At 39.8% G+C, this 19127-nt stretch overlaps 1 protein-coding gene across 10 annotated transcripts in view; it reads right to left on the reverse strand.

Moving 5' to 3' along the window:
• The window catches only part of NCOA2 (nuclear receptor coactivator 2), a 130663-nt gene that overhangs the window by 22546 nt on the left and 88990 nt on the right, over positions 1–19127 (reverse strand). For all 10 annotated transcript variants that reach the window (XM_035125673.3, XM_088675598.1, XM_035125669.3 and 7 more), the window contains 7 exons: positions 18133–18236; positions 17242–17419; positions 15895–16083; positions 14128–14229; positions 13900–14040; positions 9241–9388; positions 4257–5520 (listed from right to left, as the gene is read on the reverse strand). In XM_035125673.3, the coding sequence (XP_034981564.1) occupies positions 4257–5520; positions 9241–9388; positions 13900–14040; positions 14128–14229; positions 15895–16083; positions 17242–17419; positions 18133–18236 (2126 nt within the window). The remainder of the gene's footprint in view (positions 1–4256; positions 5521–9240; positions 9389–13899; positions 14041–14127; positions 14230–15894; positions 16084–17241; positions 17420–18132; positions 18237–19127) is intronic.

Below are 19127 nucleotides of genomic sequence, written 5' to 3' on the forward strand. Positions count from 1 at the left end.
TAAAATGGTACAAGTGTATCCCCATCCTCCACAAATACAATTTCAGTCTTTGCAGCACTGATAAATCTTTCTATGAAACATGACAACTATAGAACACACACAAAAAATTCAAAAATGAATGCCATGCCTAACTTTGTTAGTAGCTGAGACTCATTTACAATAATAGAAAATTAGACAAAAAATGCTAAAGCCCAAGTGTTAATTGTAAACTACTTTTTTAATTAAACAGAATGACAAAGAAATGCAGGTGTTAAAGATTGTTAAATGTCCTTTTTCAATCAAGATACTTATACATTGCAGAGGTCAGGGCTTGTTACATCATTAATTATATTTAATAGTGCACACTTTGATAGTACTATGCATTTTATATAAGTTCCTTATCATTTGTACTTTTACCATTTATTTTGAATATTTTATGTTGTGAACGATCCTGATGAAGGGCAGTTTACAAATTTAAGAAATAATAATAATAATAATAATAAATAAATAAATTATGTATATGTTACTATACAAAATTAACAAAAGATATATCAATATTTTAAAAAGTTTTATGAAAGTATTTACTTGGAAAATAAGTATTTCATTATACAACAGGCATATACAGAAGCAACTTGAACTATTTTGGACTACTGTCTGTCTATCTTAGGGGTCAGCAAACTTTTTAAGCAGCAGGCCAGTCCACCGTCCCTCAGACCTTGTGGGGGGCCGGACTATATTTTGAAAAAAAAAATGAACGAATTCCTATGCCCCACAAATAATCCAGAGATGCATTTTAAATAAAAGGACACATTCTACTCATGTAAAAACACCAGACAGGCCCCACAAATAACCCAGAGATGTATTTTAAATAAAAGGACACATTCTACTCATGTAAAAACATGCCGATTCCCGGACCGTCCGTGGGCCGGATTTAGATGGTGATTGGGCCGCATCCGGCCCCCAGGCCTTAGTTTGGGAACCCCTGGTCTATCTGTAAATATATGCATATTTCTCCTAACTAATGTGCATCACTTGCAGTCACTGAATCCCACCTACACTTGCAGTCACTGAATCCCACCTACAATTCTTTGGCCTAGTGACTCAGACTCTGGAATGATTGGGTGAAATGCAACATCATGCTATAGTGAACATCCATCCCATCAGCACAAGCATTGCGGCTTGCCAGACAGAACAATCTCTCCTCTCTTCTCCCGCACACTGTTCTGGGTGGTGGTGGCGGTTCTCCCAAATGTGCAGGCCTTGTCCTTATGGGACTGAGTAGATGAATCATGCTCATTCTAGACAACTCACTGACAGCTAGGGATTTCACCATCCTAAATAATATTGAGGAGTACTAGATGAAACACTCTGTCTGGAATGGCTACCAAAATACAGCAGTCCTGTGTTGTCCCCTACCACGTCTACAATATTTGGGCAATCTCATGTGTTTCTCGGCATTTCACCACCATCACCACCACCACTCCAAGTAGCAGATAATGATGGGGAGCAAAGGCCAATTAACCACATGCTACATACAGTCTGGTTAAATGTTATGTGAAGGAGTAGATCCAGGGCAGCTATTTTCAGGCCCCATTACTTTGGGATCCCTGCCCCCAGTTACTTTTTTATTGAAGGTTGAGGGAGGCATGATTTGGCTAAAATTAGGCAATTTAAGGTCTGGGGCTGTTAGATTTCACTTAGGCCTCTAATCTTTCCTCCCATAATTTGAGCATCAGCTCCAGGACTTTCAAGGTAGGATTTAGAGCTGAACCCTGGGCTAAAACTGTCCTGTATAAATGAGAAGCTGCCTGATCTTTCAATGAGTACAGACCATCTAGACTACCACCTCCATCTCCTTATTTTGTAATTGTACAGTATTTAGGGGGACACAGCACAGTGTAGTCACCATTCTAGAGCACTGAATGAAACACTACCATACAATCAGTGTTAGAAACTGAGATATGAAAGCTAGGAGCTAACAACACCTTAAACCTAGGTTTATGGGTGCAACAATGGAATGCCTAGGCATGCATTTTGTAACAAGAATACAAAGCTGAAAATGAATGAACTGCAGCTAAAATCTTATGTTCATTTTTCATATGGCCTAGTCCTTCCCCTGCCCACCCCCCTAATATTCTTAAGAGGGTCTCTTCTCCAGTCTTCAGAGAGTAGCTGGAAGTGGGGAGGCAGAAAAAAGGTCCTCCTTTCCTTCCACTCTGCAATTTTAATCTGAAATCTTAGGCGTTGTACTGCACCCAGAGATCAGAAAATGTTCGCGCTAATGAAATTCCCTGTCGCAAAATGCACCTAGAACAATGAGAGTTTTGAACACTGCATACAATGTCTCTTGCCTCAGAGACATCTGCTGGTGCAAGACTTGTAGGTAGGGGGACATATTTAATAAAAAATTAAAACTATAAAACATGCCAGAAGCATTCAAAACTTAAATTTGCCCCAGCATTCTACCTGTTTCTCTGCAGTTTTCCACGTAGCAAACTCAAATGTGAATGCTTCCAAAGCCACCATTTCAATATAAGACCATTCCTATATATAGCTGAATGTGTGGTTCAAATTTGGCAGGGGCTTCATGTGTTCTGTGCTTTTCAAGGGTGAATGTGAGTTAGGGTTCAACATCCATATTTAAACTTAGGGGGGGGGGGTGGAATTTCATCAGCACCAGTAAACTGGGTCTACCCTTCTGCTCCTTCCAGCTGCTTTTGCCCATTCCATGCAGCATAAATTGCATCCCACACAAATGTCCTTGCCACCTGTCTTTTGTCTTTTCAAAGCTTGGATGAGGGAAGGAGGAAAAAGCTCGATTTACAGAGTCACGTTTATATAAAAAAAAAATTCTCATGATGATTTCTTTGGAACTATCATTTGTATTTAAGCTTTGTTGTTTTTAGAAGATATTTAAGCATGAAACTCTACTACAGTTTTGGAAGAAAAGGGACACATACTGACAAAGTTGGGGGGGGACAGTAATTTTTACCTAAGTTAGAGGACTGCTGTGTAAACACAACACAAATTTATAATTTGGCAGCCGTTTTATAAGCAGACTGCCTTATAAACCAACAACACACCAGAACAGGTCTGAGCTACAGGGGCAGAAATGCTTAGATAACACGACCATTATTACCTCCTATACAAAAACTGATGGTGTACATTTAATAAACAAGTACTTTTAGAATGTATGTTTGACCAAAATCTAGTAGCTAGCTGTAATAAAACTCAGAAACATAAAAAGGGGTGGAATTGTTTAGAAATGATTTTGATAGAAAAAAAATCTGAAACAGTTGAGAAGCAAATCTGTATGCTGGGAAGATGACTATTTAAATAAGCTACCTGGAATAATGCTATTTTTGGTGTTGTTACATGCTTCAAAGTATTTCCTGTTCAGAAAAAGTTACACTAGAAAGGAAAATGTTATTCTTTTTTCCGTCAAATTCCTCCTCATAAAATATTTACTCTACTATGACCATGCCATATTTACAATAAAAACTATACATAGAAATTAGCCATTATTTTCAACAGACATCAAAAGTAAAGCATAAACAATTCTATCCAGTAGGTGTTGCAAAAACATTACCGCTTTTGTTCTAGAAAGGAGAAAAGGATGAGAGGAAGACTCAAGAGGACAGAGGAACAATTTATAATATTCTCTGTTCTATCATTACAGCAAATGGGTTAAGCTTTGATCTATATTTAGATTATACTTCCTGTAAGTTTATCCTGCACCAGCTATGATTCTTTCACTTTCTCACTCTAGAGTGAGTTTTTGCTGTCGTTGTATATTTTTGCACAGAAGTATCCATGTCATTTTAGGGCACTTTTGTGCAGTTTGCATAATGAACCATTTCGTCCTTCCTCTGTGGAATGCTTTTTTCAATCAGCCCAATGTACTAGATTTGCATCTCACTACCTCTGATGTTCCCTTTCAGCACCCTCCTCACAGAAAGCCGATGTCACAGGCTTTTTCTAAAAATTGTTGCTTCTTCACGCCTACATTTCCTCCCCAACACCCAGTTGATGTTCTACCAAGAACCATACTGCTACTAACTGGCAAGGTCTAGATTGGATCTTTCAGCCAGCCAGGTCTTGGCAACACAAGCAAGGCAACTGTCTCCAGTCACAAACATAATCAACCACCCTAGCCAAAACAAAACAAAAAACAACCCACAATCCTGCATAAAGGGAAGACATTGATGCAAATGAGTAAGGATAATTTCCATGACAAATTTCCTGAATGAACAACAACAACAAAAAGAGTCTCTTACCTGTTCATTCGGCTCAAAGCGCATCTCTTCTTTTTCTGTCTTTATAGTTACTGGCTTTGTGCTACTGGAAGGGTCTGTCTTACTGTCCGACCGTTCCAGCTTGGGGGTAATGTCTGGTAAACCAATATCTTTAGTATCATCTTTATCTAGCAAGTAGCGAAGTAGTGCATTTTCTTTCTTCTTGGGACTCACCGGTTCCTGTTTTATAGTCACCTCTGAACCAGGAGCTGTGCTACTGGTCTCCTGGCTCGGTTCTTTCCCTGTGGCCTCTGCTGTGAGCTTGGCTAAGTCTACAGGAGAACTACTGTCCTGCAAGAGCCTGTGCAAAATTTTATGCTTCTCCTTGAGCGAGGTTCCATGTGTTGAACCAGAACCAGATAAACCTCCCGCGGAGTCCTTGTTAGCATCTCCCATAGCGTTAGACAAAGGTGAAGGCTCCATCTGATCAGATTTGGTGGTCAGCAGCTGTAAAAGCTTTGTCTGGCTTTTGCCATCATGAAGTCTGTTCTGTCCATCAGGCCTCTCACCAACAACCTGGGGCAGGCCATCATTACTTTCTTTCAGTTCTCCTGAATGGCAAACACTCTCGGCTTGTCCAGCTGTACCTTCCGATTGCTCCCCATGAAGTCCAAAGCCATCTTTAGAGTCCAGGCTTCCCATTTTGCTTAGCTGAGGAGGATTCATACTTACAGGGGAATTTTGCAAATTACCCATTTTTACGTCAGGTGATGCCAAGGATGACCCCAGAGAGACTCCATGCCCCTCGCTGAGAGCCTGAAGTGCATTGAGGGAACTGTTGGTATAACTATGGCTATTTCCTGTGCTGCTGCAAACCCCAACAGGTGAATGCAAGCTTCCTGCAGGGGAAAACTGACTGGGTGGGATCCGAGGACTGCCTGCCACTCCCGGACTCATACGGTGCCGTGGGGATAGCATAGAGTTTGGCTGACCTGGTGTCATGCCAGGGCTGTTTTGAGAGGGACTATTCATTTTTAGTGCATAGTTACTACCCTGAGGAGTGGATGCTTGTATACTTGACACATGGTTCATCCCGCCTGAACCACCAAACCTACTTGCTGGCATGCCCATTTGTTCCTTCGGGCCATTTATGGCAAAATTCATATTGCTACTGATGGTCATATCCTGACCTGGATTCCCACTGCACATGGCCTGATGGGCAGGACTGCTGGAGCTAATTGGGTTCAATGGCTTTCCCATTGCTTGTCCAGTTAAATCCTGGTTCATTCCACAAACATTCTGTTCCCTGAAACAGTAAAAAAGGAACAAAAACATTATTAAAATTTACATTTTAAATATGATTAATACAAGACACAATTGATAAAATAAAGATTTGACAATCCCAAAGGCAAAGATGGACATAGCATTTGTTTTATCTTGATGTATTTCTAAGCCTGGGGTGTCTACTAACATTTCTTTATCTTGTTCATAATGAAAGAGAGAAAAGGAACAAACCGAAGCAATTACCTTTTTGACAAAGATCATTGCTTTTTCTATTTTACAGATGAACAAAGATAATTTGCTGGAGGTTGCTGGTATCCATTGCTGAGATCCACGGCATGAGGGAGCCAGACCCTAAGGCCCTGAGGTAATGTGGAGACCTATGGTGGATGCAACTAGCCACTCAGTAGCCACACACCTGCACAGGACTGAGTTAAGAATGCTGGTCCCCTCCTCCATGCAACAACACTCAACAGGAGATAGTGGTAACTGTCATGACCTGAGCCTTTTTCAGAGGATGAGCTTGTGGATTCAGAAGCACCTAACCAACTGGAAGTGCTTCTGCAGGAAGAATCCTTGGTGCCAGCATCCCTCTGGCCAAGGGCATCATGTCCCTTGAGAACTCCACCTCAAAACTCCTACAGCAACTACAGCCTTCCCTGCTCTTCAGAGAAATCAACTGCTAAAGCAGCCTGGGCCCCTTTAAATGAAGTCTCTTCTCAGCAACAGAGAAATAGCTGCAGCTCCTATTTAAGGCTCAATCTGAGGAGGCCTGCTGCTGAAGCAACATCTGAGCTCTGCTCTCATGAAATATTGAGGCTACGCACTGCACAGACTATCCAGTCAACCCTTGCTTCACCTGACAACAGAACCATCATCTCAACAAACCATCTCACTGAGTCACCACTGACTGTGGAAATATATTTATTTTGGCAAGGAACCCAAATGAGTTATAACAGCTGGAAATGGATCCCATGGCTCTTGGGTTCATTTCTGTCTTAACAGATATCTTAATATCACATAAGAGAGAAAGCTCCAATTGGATATCTACAAGTTTGTTCTGATAGCAAATAAAGTTTTTACTATTTTGATTATATAAGAGAGAATCAGACAAATCTGCTTCTGAAAAAAGAAAGCAGAAAGAGGATAGGCATTTGTTGACAATCTGAAAGTAAACGAACATGCCTTTTAAGCCTTGAAACTGCTGCCTCATTTGCCAACAAGAGTTACAGTAAAAAGCAAGTTTTAAAAGTCATCTCAAAGTACGAGCCAAAAAAACTACAGTACAGTAAACAAGTTCAGAATGAGATCAGCATAGTTAGAGAAAGATTTTGTGAGTACATGCAAGCTGAAGAATGTGCATGAAGGACAGCGATGGGGGGGGGGAGAGGGGAAAGTTTTTCTAGATGACTAAAGTGTGTTCCAACCAAATATTATCCCTTGTAGAATAATCCCACAGGTAAACAGCATGTTATTCCATATGTATGCAATAAATGACTTGGAGTGAGAAGAGGAGGAGAAAACTATATTACCAGCCCAAAACTATTTGTTTAAAAACAAAAGGTTGTTAAATGTACACTGCAGCATGAACATGGGTAGAATAAATATTCCAATCCAAATATTCTGTGAAGTGGGGAACTCGGACTATCCTAGTGGCTTCTGGCAGTGGGGAAGAGAGATATAAGGCAATTAGCAGGGAAGCTAATTGGGAAATATCTCCACCCACTACTTTAGGAAACCATTGGACAAGCAGTGTTGGCGGCTGTGTGGAGACTGCAGATTAAATCTCCTCTTTGCAGCAGCATATCTCTAATCAGTTTATAAAAAACAGGGAGACATGCCCCCATATCTTCTACCATTTGGGCTTTTCAGTGCGTGCAGGTATAAGAAACTGAGCAAGTGCTATTTGGGGATGCCTTAAATCTCATGCAGGGGAGCCTACCATAGGAACCTGGAGAAAGAAGATTTGCCTTGAGATCCATTGCTTAAAATCTCAGGGTAAGTTTTCTTCCCACTCTTTCCTGGATTGAATTCCCTACATGTGCATCTAAGGACGCAAAATAGCTTCCTTGCACTGCCTCTCTCATCACTTCCCCATGCTGAGAGCCATAGCATACACGTGAACCACATTCTATACAGTAGCACTATCTAGGGAAGAATCACATTTTTCAGGAACAAGCTTTGCTGTTTGAAAATACATTTCTTGATAGAAGATATGTGCATGAAATATCTTTGAAGACTATCCAAGTTTAATTCTCTTTGCAGATTTTCTTTTGCACATAAGGTTTTAGTTCTGTTATCAATTTACACTGAATAACATCTGTAGTCAGTTCCTTTCTACAGACTTAAAAATGAGAGCTATCAATGTCCCCCACCCCAAAAAAGGTTTCTTAAAAATTACAAGTTTGCTGAAATTACTGAAAGAACACTGAAGGAAAAGTGCTTTATGAACTAACTATATTTAATAGAGTTTTGGCACTGGTTTAAACATTCCTTTGCAGGGTTTGCACTGAAAGTTCTACAGCTGAAACATTTAAACTTTGCCCTGCTAGTGGCATGAGAACTAGAAAGAAAAGCTGAGGAGGAAGAGAAACTGTCCAGTCAATTCTCGTTAGCATGAGATGACTAAAATGAAAGGGGAAATTATGTTTAAAAATGCACAAAACCCCCAAAGGTTCATGTTAATTTACTGTTTCTCAGATTGCATTGTAAGCTAGAAAAACTTAACTTTCTTGTAAGTATGTGCCCTGTAGCCTGGCAGTTTTTATTTAGCTTGCTGCCTCATCAGCCACCTTCAAAATATAAAAAGGTCCCCTTAATTCCAACAAAAACAGTTCTGAATTGTTTAAACAGCTATGTTAGTGGGTATAGTCAAAGTCAGTAAAGTCTTTTTTGTACAATGTTCAGCAGCTAACAGATGAACAACAACGAAAGATAATTCTTATTAAAACTTATGCATAGTTCAAAATTGAGTCTGACACAAATATGCAATTGCTTCTCATAACCAAGCACTGAACGTTTCATATTTAATGAATAGAAACTGCAGATTCTGGAGAAAAAGCTGGCATTTCCCTCTGTCTACATTCTTCATTTTTTTGTCCTATAATGATCTCTCTTGGAAGAGTGAAGGAGATGTTGAACAGAAACAATAGTGAATATTTACATGCAAGGATGTGTTGTCCAAACAGTTCTCTTAAGTGCTTATAAAATTTCTCACAAAACAATATCATTAGTGCATACAAAAAAACCGTTCAGATTTCCCAATAGCGAAACCCTTCAAACCCCAGAATGAGCCTGAGTTGAGAATGCAACCAGTCCTGCAAGGATTTCCATGCCTGTACACAAAGTGAGGGGCTCAACATACCAAATGTACTACATGAAGTATTACGATTTTATCTTATGTGGAACGTTAAAATTAAGTGTGGTCAAAGTAGTTGTGGACCTCAAAGTGATAAAAGAGCTTTTAAACACCAATCTGTATCTTCAACTGCAGTCCCAAATTCATGTGGTTGGGTGGAAGCACTGTTTAAATAATTGGTATTTTTTACAAACAAGTGGACTAGGATATTTTCTTTACAAAACAAAAACCATTAAAATCAAACCTATATTTTACTGTCATGCAACACCCAATATCGCTAAAGGGGGCTATTGCAATAATGCATGATAAATTATGTACTCTTGCTGCAGCTGTTGTTAGGATGTGAGGTTGAAGATTTTTCAAGGCAGCAAAAATTGTATAAATTACCTGTGAAGCATATGCAAGGATATTACAAGCTGAGGTTCACCAGTAGTCTGAGAACGGATGAGCTTGCTCTTCGTTTGGGCAGCAACTATGTTGCCGTCAGACAAGGAAAATCGATAAACAGGACTGAAAGCTAGTCCCTGCCTCAGCACTGTAAACAAGGAAAAACAAGGAAAAAGTGGTAAGAAATCCAGGCTGCAGGATAATCCACATGAAAATGTGGACTCTGTTTTCATTGCCTTCTTTAGAAAGCTAGAAAAATCTGCATTTTCTTTTGCAAAATCAGCAAGGCTGTGTCAAAGGAAAAGCTAATGTTTTGCAGATTAAGACCAAAGTGCAACTGCAGTAAAGTATTAACTGAAAGAGTGAGTTAGAGACGGTGCCAGCATTGCAAAAACAGTGCACTTACCTGCAAATTTTCTCCTCATGGAGAATAATCTAAAATAAGAATGATTTCCACCTGTTCCAACCAGAGGAGACAGTGACTCACAACTGAAATTAACTTGCCAGGGACAAAGCTAGTCACAGCTAGCTTCCTGACATGTCTCCAGATAATTATTACAAAGCATTCCAACCCATTCTACTTTAGACAAACTAGCAAAGGACACTGACAGGGATAAATTTGTTAACCAGGAGCATACCTTAGAATGATACAATATATGGACTAGCATCCCCAGGGATGGAAATTTCTCCCTGAACATATGCCAACTTGAGCCATGACATGACAAGGAAGGGGAGAATAGTTTGTCTACAACTCCTGCAATTAGCTGGAGATGGCAGAAAAATGAGCAGTGTGCCGGGGAGGTAAAAGGTAAAGGGACCCATTACCGTTAGGTCCAGTTGTGGACGACTCTGGGGTTGTGATGCTCATCTCACTTTACTGGCTGAGGGAGCTGGCGTACAGTTTCTGGGTCATGTGGCCAGCGGTACTGGAGCGGTACCTATTTATCTACTTGCACTTTGGTGTGCTTTCGAACTGCTAGGTTGGCAAGAGCAGGGACCGAATGACAGGAGCTCACCCCGTTGCGGGGATTTCGAACTGCCGACCTTCTGATCGGCAAGCCCTGGGCTCTGTGGTTTAACCCACAGCAGGAAAGTAACCTGGAGCAAAACCTGGGGCCAGCCTCCTACATCTTCCCTCAAATGCTCTCAGTAGAAAACACAGCCTATTTAAGTAAAGGGAGGAACTTCAACATAATAAATACAGTGGTACCTCTGGTTGCGAACGGGATCCGTTCCAGAGGCCCGTTCGCAACCTGAAAAGGTCGCATCCTGAGCGCCGCATCTGCACAGGCGCGTGACGTAATTCATCGCTTCTGCACATGTGCAAAGCGAGATTTAGCGCTTCTGCGCATGCGCGCAGGTCACGGACATGCCGAAATGAAAAAAAGGTGGGCCCCAGTCCCACAGACTCTGACCCCATATGCTCTCTTGTAAATTTCTATCATCCAAGTCTTTGAAGAAGAAATATTGCTTAGTGCCCAACCTTTTTATATATGTCTACATATAATTTTATTAAATAATTTTACTCAGCTCAACAAAAATGGGATTTTCCTTGCACATACCTCCCGCTAAATCTGGCTTTCGGGATTTGAACACTGACACAAGACACTTTTAAGTTGCACTGCAAAAAACATGTGCTTTTCCAGATCTGGAATTTCAATTTTGCCCCATCTTTAAATGAAAACAGTGAGTTACCAACTGGTTTATTTTAATGTTTTATTCACTATGAAACCTGATAAACTAGTTTCAATTCTTGATTTTCCTGAACTGGCTCAAAACTCCTTCATACTTGTGTTTATGCCTATCCTGGGAAAATTATATTTATGCCTCTCCCTTAACCATTTCCACATTTTGAATACATAATGCTGAAAAACAAGAGTTAAGGTTTAAAATATTTATCTTTGACAACATCTTTGTGTCAATCACATACTAGATCAAGTAACATTCAGACTCTGACAATGCTAGACAAGTTTTTCCCCCTCCCCCAGTCTTGCAACACTGGTATGGTAGGATTTTCCCCTGTTCCTGCCTCAAAGTTTTCTATCGTGCTACTACATTTTAAATTATTATTTTGGCACAGGAAAACAGGAAACACAAGTTAAACAGCCAGAAGAGTTTATGTAGAGTAGGAATGCAAAGAAAAACAAAGCCTGTTAACTGTGGCATAATGTAAAGTAAAATTTCACACTGAAGGTATGTCATTGTTTCAGTCTAACCTTTGGGCAGAACTCTCAGCAGCAACAGTGCTTTTAGTTCAGAGCAGGAAATTCCAACACTCCCTTGTCAACAACTCTGATGTTAAAAATGCTGAAGTTAATCCATTTTTAAAACTGGGTGTGTGTAGTCAAATCCACAACCACAGATTTTGTTTAGGATTTTTTTTTTTAAAAAAGATGCCATGTGACAAATTACTCCCAATTAAAGTTATAGCTTGCCAAATAAAATAAAGCATTTTGATTTAGTTTTGTGTGACATGGAATTAGCACGACATTTTGCATTGAATTTAGGGGTACGGAAAAGCACGTTACCTGTCCTATTTATGAATGAAAGTAGGGTCTTGCTAAAACCAAGGGGGGAAATACTCAATTTGATTCTCAGGACTTTGCTTGACACTCTTTTCACTTAGTCAAATTTCAGAAGGCATCTCAAAGTGTTTTCTGGCACTGATCCAGGGTTAGTGCATGCCATCTTCCCAACATACAAAGCTAGAGTCCTAATGACTGCCCTAATGCTTCACCTGCCGGTTCAACAGAACATGGGTACAAACCCGATGGGTTGAGAGTTCACAGCACTGGAGCTCAAAGCAATTTCATGTGTACACCACATTAAGAGGTAAAGAGATACATCCTTCTAAAGCAGGCATCCCCAAACTTCGGCCCTCCAGATGTTTTGGACTACAATTCCCATCATCCCTGACCACTGGTCCTGTTAGCTAGGGATCATGGGAGTTGTAGGCGAAAACATCAGGAGGGCCGCAGTTTGGGGGTGCCTGTTCTAAAGTGATGACAAAGTTGCAACATGTATGCTAAATTAGCTTCTTAAGAGTATGCAGCCTACTGTAGCAGAAGAGGTTCTAATAAGATGGAAGAAAATAATTAAATTTCCTCCAAACTTTAAGTCACTATTCAGTATATCTCCCCAGCAAACAGCCCCTCATGGTGTGGCAAGTGAGATTCTAGAGATCTTTTGAATTTTTGCATTGCTGGTTGGCAAGCACAGGAAAGTGCAACTTCAGGAATGATGCCCAAGAGCATTCACCAAGCAACCTCATGTTTTCAGGCCTTAATGTTGAATTTAACCATACTCTCCACAGAAAACACATGAACTAACAAATGACTTAATTCTTGACACTTTCTTTTAGTGCAGCCTCTGAGAAATGAGTGGTGCTTTCAAGATGGATTTCTTGAGGACTGAAGATCCAGTCCTTATTACAGTTTAAATCAGCATGGCACCATTTCTTTCTTTCTTTCTTTTCTATATAATTTGTGCCTTGTTCAGCAGTTATCACATTTTACCCCAGATGATAATAGGAGTAGCACAAACTGTTTCAAAATACCACTATGGAAGCACAGAACTTTAAAATAACCCAACAGAGAAGGGGACAGATTTACAGGAGAGATGGGGAACCAGCAGAATCTTTTTGGAAACTGCAGCTTGGGAGGAAAAAGACCAAATGTAAAAAGGCTTTGTTCATCCCCAACTGCTTTCTTTTTTGGAGGCAGGGGAGGGAGTGGAAATCTATGTGCTATGTGTATGGGTGGCATAAGTGGGGGATGGCCATGACCAGTTTATGCATTTCCACACTTGTTATGGCCCAGCCTATCACTGGCATGCAGTCCTCAGAGAGTTGGTCAAAAGGGAATGCAACCTTGAACTGAAAAAGGTTTCTCACCCCGCTTTACTGGAACCTTTAATTAGGATAAATTAATACATTTGCATTTTTCAAACATCTCCGGGGAAAGTGTCACATGCCATTTCATTAGTCACTGCATGACACACAAAGTACTTTCTTATTAAATGTATTGCACAAAACAGCTCTCTTGTCCAAATTGTGCCGTCACCTAATCCAAGTAATTCCTCAGGAGTAAAAAGACATTGACGGGAGAGATACATCGCTTGGTGGTTCAAAATTTACATAAGCTCTCTAGATTCATATTTGGGTCAGTCAGATTCCGTTTGATCACATTCCCTTCTTCCTCAGTTGTCTATTCTATTTAAAGTATTTTCATCTATTTAAAGTGTTTTCATCAACAACAGTGCTTAGATATATTCTGAAAAGAATCAAGCAAAGCCAATCTACAGCTCATGGGGTTTTCAATATACCTAGGACAGACTTCTCCATCCACTGAAATGTTGATTTTAATTGGTTTGCTGGCTTATATTTTTATTTGTAGTCCATCAAGAGTATAATTTATCATGGACAACTAAGATTTAAATGTTCAGATAAATAAATAAATATATATATAAAATGTAGACAGTTCTACCGACACATGAAGCAGTTTCTGATATTGTAGCTAATGGGGAAGACTTTGCAGTTCTTAGCACTCCATGTCTGTATTGTATTGGAGCTGCTGTATGATTTCAGGATCATGACTTGCCAAAAGAGTTTGTGCTTTTCTTTCTACTGTAAACATGCTTGAAGAAACAATGGATCCTTACCCTCCTGATGATGCCTCTTGGCAAAAGACATATCTCCCTCATGCTGTGCATAGAATCTCTGGATGCACCTTCTCACCACATCTTCCCAGCCAGGTTTCATAGCTGCTCGCATGGTACTAGTGTCAAGTGAAGTTATCTTGCCTGAAGGTATATAAGGCTGCTATTAGAAACTATGTCAGTTTTTTGTTGTTTTAATAAAAGAAGATTTGACTTTCACTTTCACGGTACCTTGCAGATCTTGACGAGTGCTAAATGTCTCTGATGAGGGCAGAAGTGGCCTTTCCTTCATTGGAACTCTTCTTGCCACACAAATCAAGCAAGACTGAAGATCTTAAATGGGACAAAATTATTTTTAATTTGAGGAAAAGGTTTGCTAAATCTATGCTGGGCCATATTAATTTTTTTTAAAAAAACTTACACTAAAACAACAAAGATAAAAATATGACATGCAGAACTGATTATTCTCTTATTGTACCTGCATCCGACAGACCCCTTAAATGGATTTTCAGTCTGCTCGCTGTGCTTGCTACATTACATTCAAAACACAACAACGAAGATCTTACTCTAATCCTTTCTGTGACACCTCTTATCTCACACCACCCATTCTTTCTCCGCTACTCCACATCCATAAGGATTGCAATCCAAATCTCTTCTCAAGATCATAGGGCATAGCAATAACCAAACTGGCTCCTTAGATCCAACCTTCTATCACTTCGAAACATGATAGCATCACGAGGATCCCAGAAATTCCTCCCCCCCCCATAAGAAAAAATGCCTTCCAAATCTTTTGTCCTTCCTCTCATGCCATCTTATTCTGCTTAGCTTCATATAAACAGCCTCACTTTCAGACATCCCCAATTCAATCCCCAGAACTCCCAACCAAAAGATGAGTAATAACCACACCACAATAACTGCTGTCATACATTTGATACCTAGTGCTCCTGCTCCCTTCTAATACTTCCATGAATTACAAACAGGAAATTTTAAAACACTTCCAATGCCAAATGTATAGATGTCTAACAAGCAGTTCTCAAGCACTCCCTGAACAACCCCAAAGCATTAAAACCTAAGGGGTCCTTGCTTGGCAGCTGCCCTTGAGCCAAATGGATGTCTGAGTAGATCAGAGAAAAGTAGAAAATGGTCTACACACCAGTTAAAGCCACTCCAGTTCTTGGCTGATAGTGAAAGCATTCTGACTTGGGTCACTCATACTCCAAGCACAATAACATTACATTTAAGTGTAGATTAGTTTCAGTGTGTTGGAAAGACCATTATAAAAAATAAGCAGCTGCATTTATCTTCTCTCTCACCTGGGTACTGCACACATCTGGAATGCTGCAGTTTAAATATTTCATTCAAAACACATGCCATGTGTGAAGACACTTTGGGAATATTTATAAACCTGAAACATTTCAAAGCTGCAGTAGCTCAAAAGTGCATCTCATATTTCAAGATAAGCAAAAGAAAAGAATAAGCAATTTAGTAGACAGTAAAACTGTAATTTCGGGAAACTAAAAGAAGGGAAAGTGCAGTGTTTCCAAAGGGGGAGGGGAATCAGTGGGCCAGTTCTGCTTATGCTTTCACTGCAGCAAATCCCACCATAATTTCTCCCCTAATTTGGAGGGAGTGCCAGTGAAAAGAGTAGGACCCTGTTTAATGTCACATCAAAATGGTTTAGATGCATTAACTTCCAAAATGTGCTTATGATAAGCAAGAAGCAAACTATACGTATGTATATCTACACATAATGCTGCCAGTGTTTATGTAGTTCCAAAAAAAAGAAGGCTCATCTACTGTACTTGTTAATTAGATACTTCACAAAGGGTCAGGAAAAAATACACATTTCCACCTAAGCAACGAGTGCCTGTCACAGAGTCAAAGACAACAATGTAAGTACCATTAATTTAGATGGTTAAAGAAGCCTCAATAAAATATCAGGGAGGGTTAAAGGAAAGACTGAACATAAAATAATCTCATAAAATATGTTCTCATTACCTTCACCTTCTTCTTTGATGGACTTTGGTTGAGAAACAGCAAAGCACTGCATAGTTTCATATTTCTGATGTGCTTCCTGGTTATCATGGCCTTCTTCTTCAGAATCAGTTAAAGGTTTTACCAACATCCGGCAGTTAAAGGTATGGCTGTTGCGTCTAGGAGCTTCACCAGACCAAGGTCCCCCATTCACTAAGTAAAGGAAATATAATACAGAATGACTAGGTGCTGGGCAAGATATTCCGTTTGACCATCTTTAAAATATTAAAGGTGATCTAGCTCTTGGGGAGAGGAGGGGTGAAAATCCTATAAACAATATTAATAATAACCAACAAGGGGATAAACTAACAAGGCTGATAACTTAAGCTCCTTCAAATGTTTTTTCCTGCACAGCATACACTTCTTGACCTATGTACTTGCCACATAATAAACAAACACTCACTCCATACTTCAAAAGTGCCAGTGCATGCAGTTTCCACATGTCAAGATTATCTCACCGTAGGGAGAGAAAAAAACAGTTGAAGCAGCTTTCCAGAAGCAAGTGGGAGAAAGTGGAATGCCAGGATTTGTTATGTTAAAAGCTGTAAAAAAATAAAATTTTGGAGCTGGAAAGCCCACAACCACCTTTGGAGACAAAAATAAAAATACTTCAAGTTATGCTTCCTATAGCCTTTCAACCTTCTATCATAAGAAAGTTGATTTTAAACATAATCGGCACCTACCTTCACTGAGATTTAAAAGAGGAAAAATAGCATGAGAAATCTTGAATACTGAGGTCATAGCAGGGATGGCTAACCTTTTTTAGGCCAAAGGTTACAGTAACCCATGGTCAACCCTCTGAGGCTGTGTGGCAAAGGACGTTTTGGGAACTTAGGGCACACATAAAAGCTTTTGGCATTCTCTGTGGGAGATTTTTTTTAAAAAAAGTCCTTAATATGGAAAAAAATTGAGGAGCCCGACAAAAGCGTTTTGGGATCATGGAATCATAGCAGGGGACTCATAAAAACACTCATATTTTCCCCCCAAATTAAATAAAAATTATGAATGAGGGGCTAGGAAAGTCACAGGGTGTGGGATTTGTGGCCTGTGAGCTAGCTGGCTTATAGTGAGATGAATGATGCAGCTGTCAGTTATTACATGAAGTGATGCATAAAGTCCAAGACAAAAGTAATAAATTAGAATGTCATTTGAGAAGATGATTTAGAGGTCAGAATAGAAGAGGGGGGAACAGCTCAGAACAGAACAGAGGTAATGTACACATTGTGATATTATGTTACATCAAACTTAAACACTAGATTATGGCAGGGAGAAGGGAACCACTAAAATTTATAGGTTTTTGGAGCACTGTACCTAAAGATTTTGGCAGCAGGTTTCTGACAAATTCATTGTGATCTCCTACATGCAGGATGCTGTACACACTTGTGTTCATCAGCTCTTCTTGATTGTACCTTAGGTACTGTGTCACATTCTCCGATACAAACACCACATTACCTTCCAGGTTCACTACGAAGAAGAACCCATCGAGGGCCTGAAAGGTTAGAAAAAAACACATTTTAGTTCATGTTGAGAATCTGCACCAAGATAAAAGCTAAGCTATCATCATCTTCCTTAACTATGAATCATTGCAGAGAGGAAAATAGACTTCATTTGTTAACTATCCTGTTAAGCCTTCAAGTAGCATACTATCTTTAGTTTCTCTCTTGACTGGGGGTGAGGTGGTGAGAAAGTAGTTCAGCCTCATTAGAATATATTTGAAAATCAATATGAAATTTTCATAGAAAAAATGCAGTTCTGTTCCTTAGCAACACCTGCTATACTGATGCAAGCATGACTGAGCGGAAATGCCTAGGAATAACTCAGAACTTTCCTTTATTTAATATTATACAGTATAAAAGACAGCAAAAACATGGACTATGCCTGCTTTCTTTGGCTTTACTCTCTAATATAAAATGGTGGATGAACAACATACATTTACTCTTAGAAAGCAGATTGCTCCAACAATGCATCATAAAAGTGACAATGAATGGACAAAAACTAGCAAAACAGGTATACAAAATTTTATTTGTGCTTCAGACATACTGTACAGTATGAATTCAACAAGAGCAGGCTTTGTTTGACAACAAGAGCAATCTTTGTTTGACAATCTTATGTAGAGTTGAAATGTGTTTTGTTTTTATTTAGCCAAATCTCATCAGAATAGCTGTTAATTCTAAAGGTTAAAAAAACTTTATAACACTTCACCTCAAGCATCATTGGTCCAAGTGCATCCTTGTCAATGACGCTCTGACCTGTTGATGATACATCAGCTTTCTGCACTTCATCTTCATTGGCTGCCGCTGCTTTTTCTGCACATGAAAAAGGGAGGGGGGACACAGTCACACTATGAACTGAATAACATAGCAGAGCTGCTTAAGAAGATTATACTTGCCACTAATTATAGTAAATAGCCATGGCAAGCCAAGATGGAACTAGTCAGAATTGTCAGACCTGTTCAAATGCAACAGTTCCAATTCTTTAACCATGGAAAAGGATATCAGAAGTAAGCTGCAGGATTGTGTTCTGTCCCTCAAGGACATCCCTTCCCACATACAAATCTTTCCCAGAAGGCTTCATCATAGATAAGGGTTATGGTGGCACGGATGTTAACATGCATAATTTCACAGATATTCACTTGTATCCAGGATTTAAAACCAGTTCTTTGTGTTAGGTTTTTTGTTTGTTCTGAGACATGTAACAAGGACCAGGAAAAACTCAACATGCCTATTGGGTATGGAACTAAGTTATAGGACCATCACATACAATGACTGCTGTGCGGAGCACATGAAGAAGAAATGCCATGATACGCTTGCATCAGCACAGCCAGACGCCTTCATCTGCCCCAGCTGCAACAAAACAGGTCTCTCCCATTTCGGTCTCTATAGCCACAGCAGGTGCTGTAACTCTCCAATGGTTTGACTTCACCTTGAAGTGGGCGCACTCTTCCAATACCTCCCAGGCAGATGTCAACCAACAAACATACAACTGCAATTACAGGATCCAAGCTACGCGTTGGTCGATGGAACCGCTGGGCTAAGCTGGCTCCAAACATACAACTGCAATTACTATCTTTGTACATCTTTCCCCATGGTCCATAGGGTCACGAAGAGTCGGACACGACTAAACGACTAAACAACAACACATCTTTCCTACAATTAACAGTACTGAAAAAATAGACATTGCTCATGTTTAAAGTCGAC

This window comes from Zootoca vivipara, chromosome 8 (assembly GCF_965207765.1).
Source record: "Zootoca vivipara chromosome 8, rZooViv2.hap1.1, whole genome shotgun sequence".
Classification (NCBI taxonomy): Eukaryota; Metazoa; Chordata; class Lepidosauria; order Squamata; family Lacertidae; genus Zootoca; species Zootoca vivipara.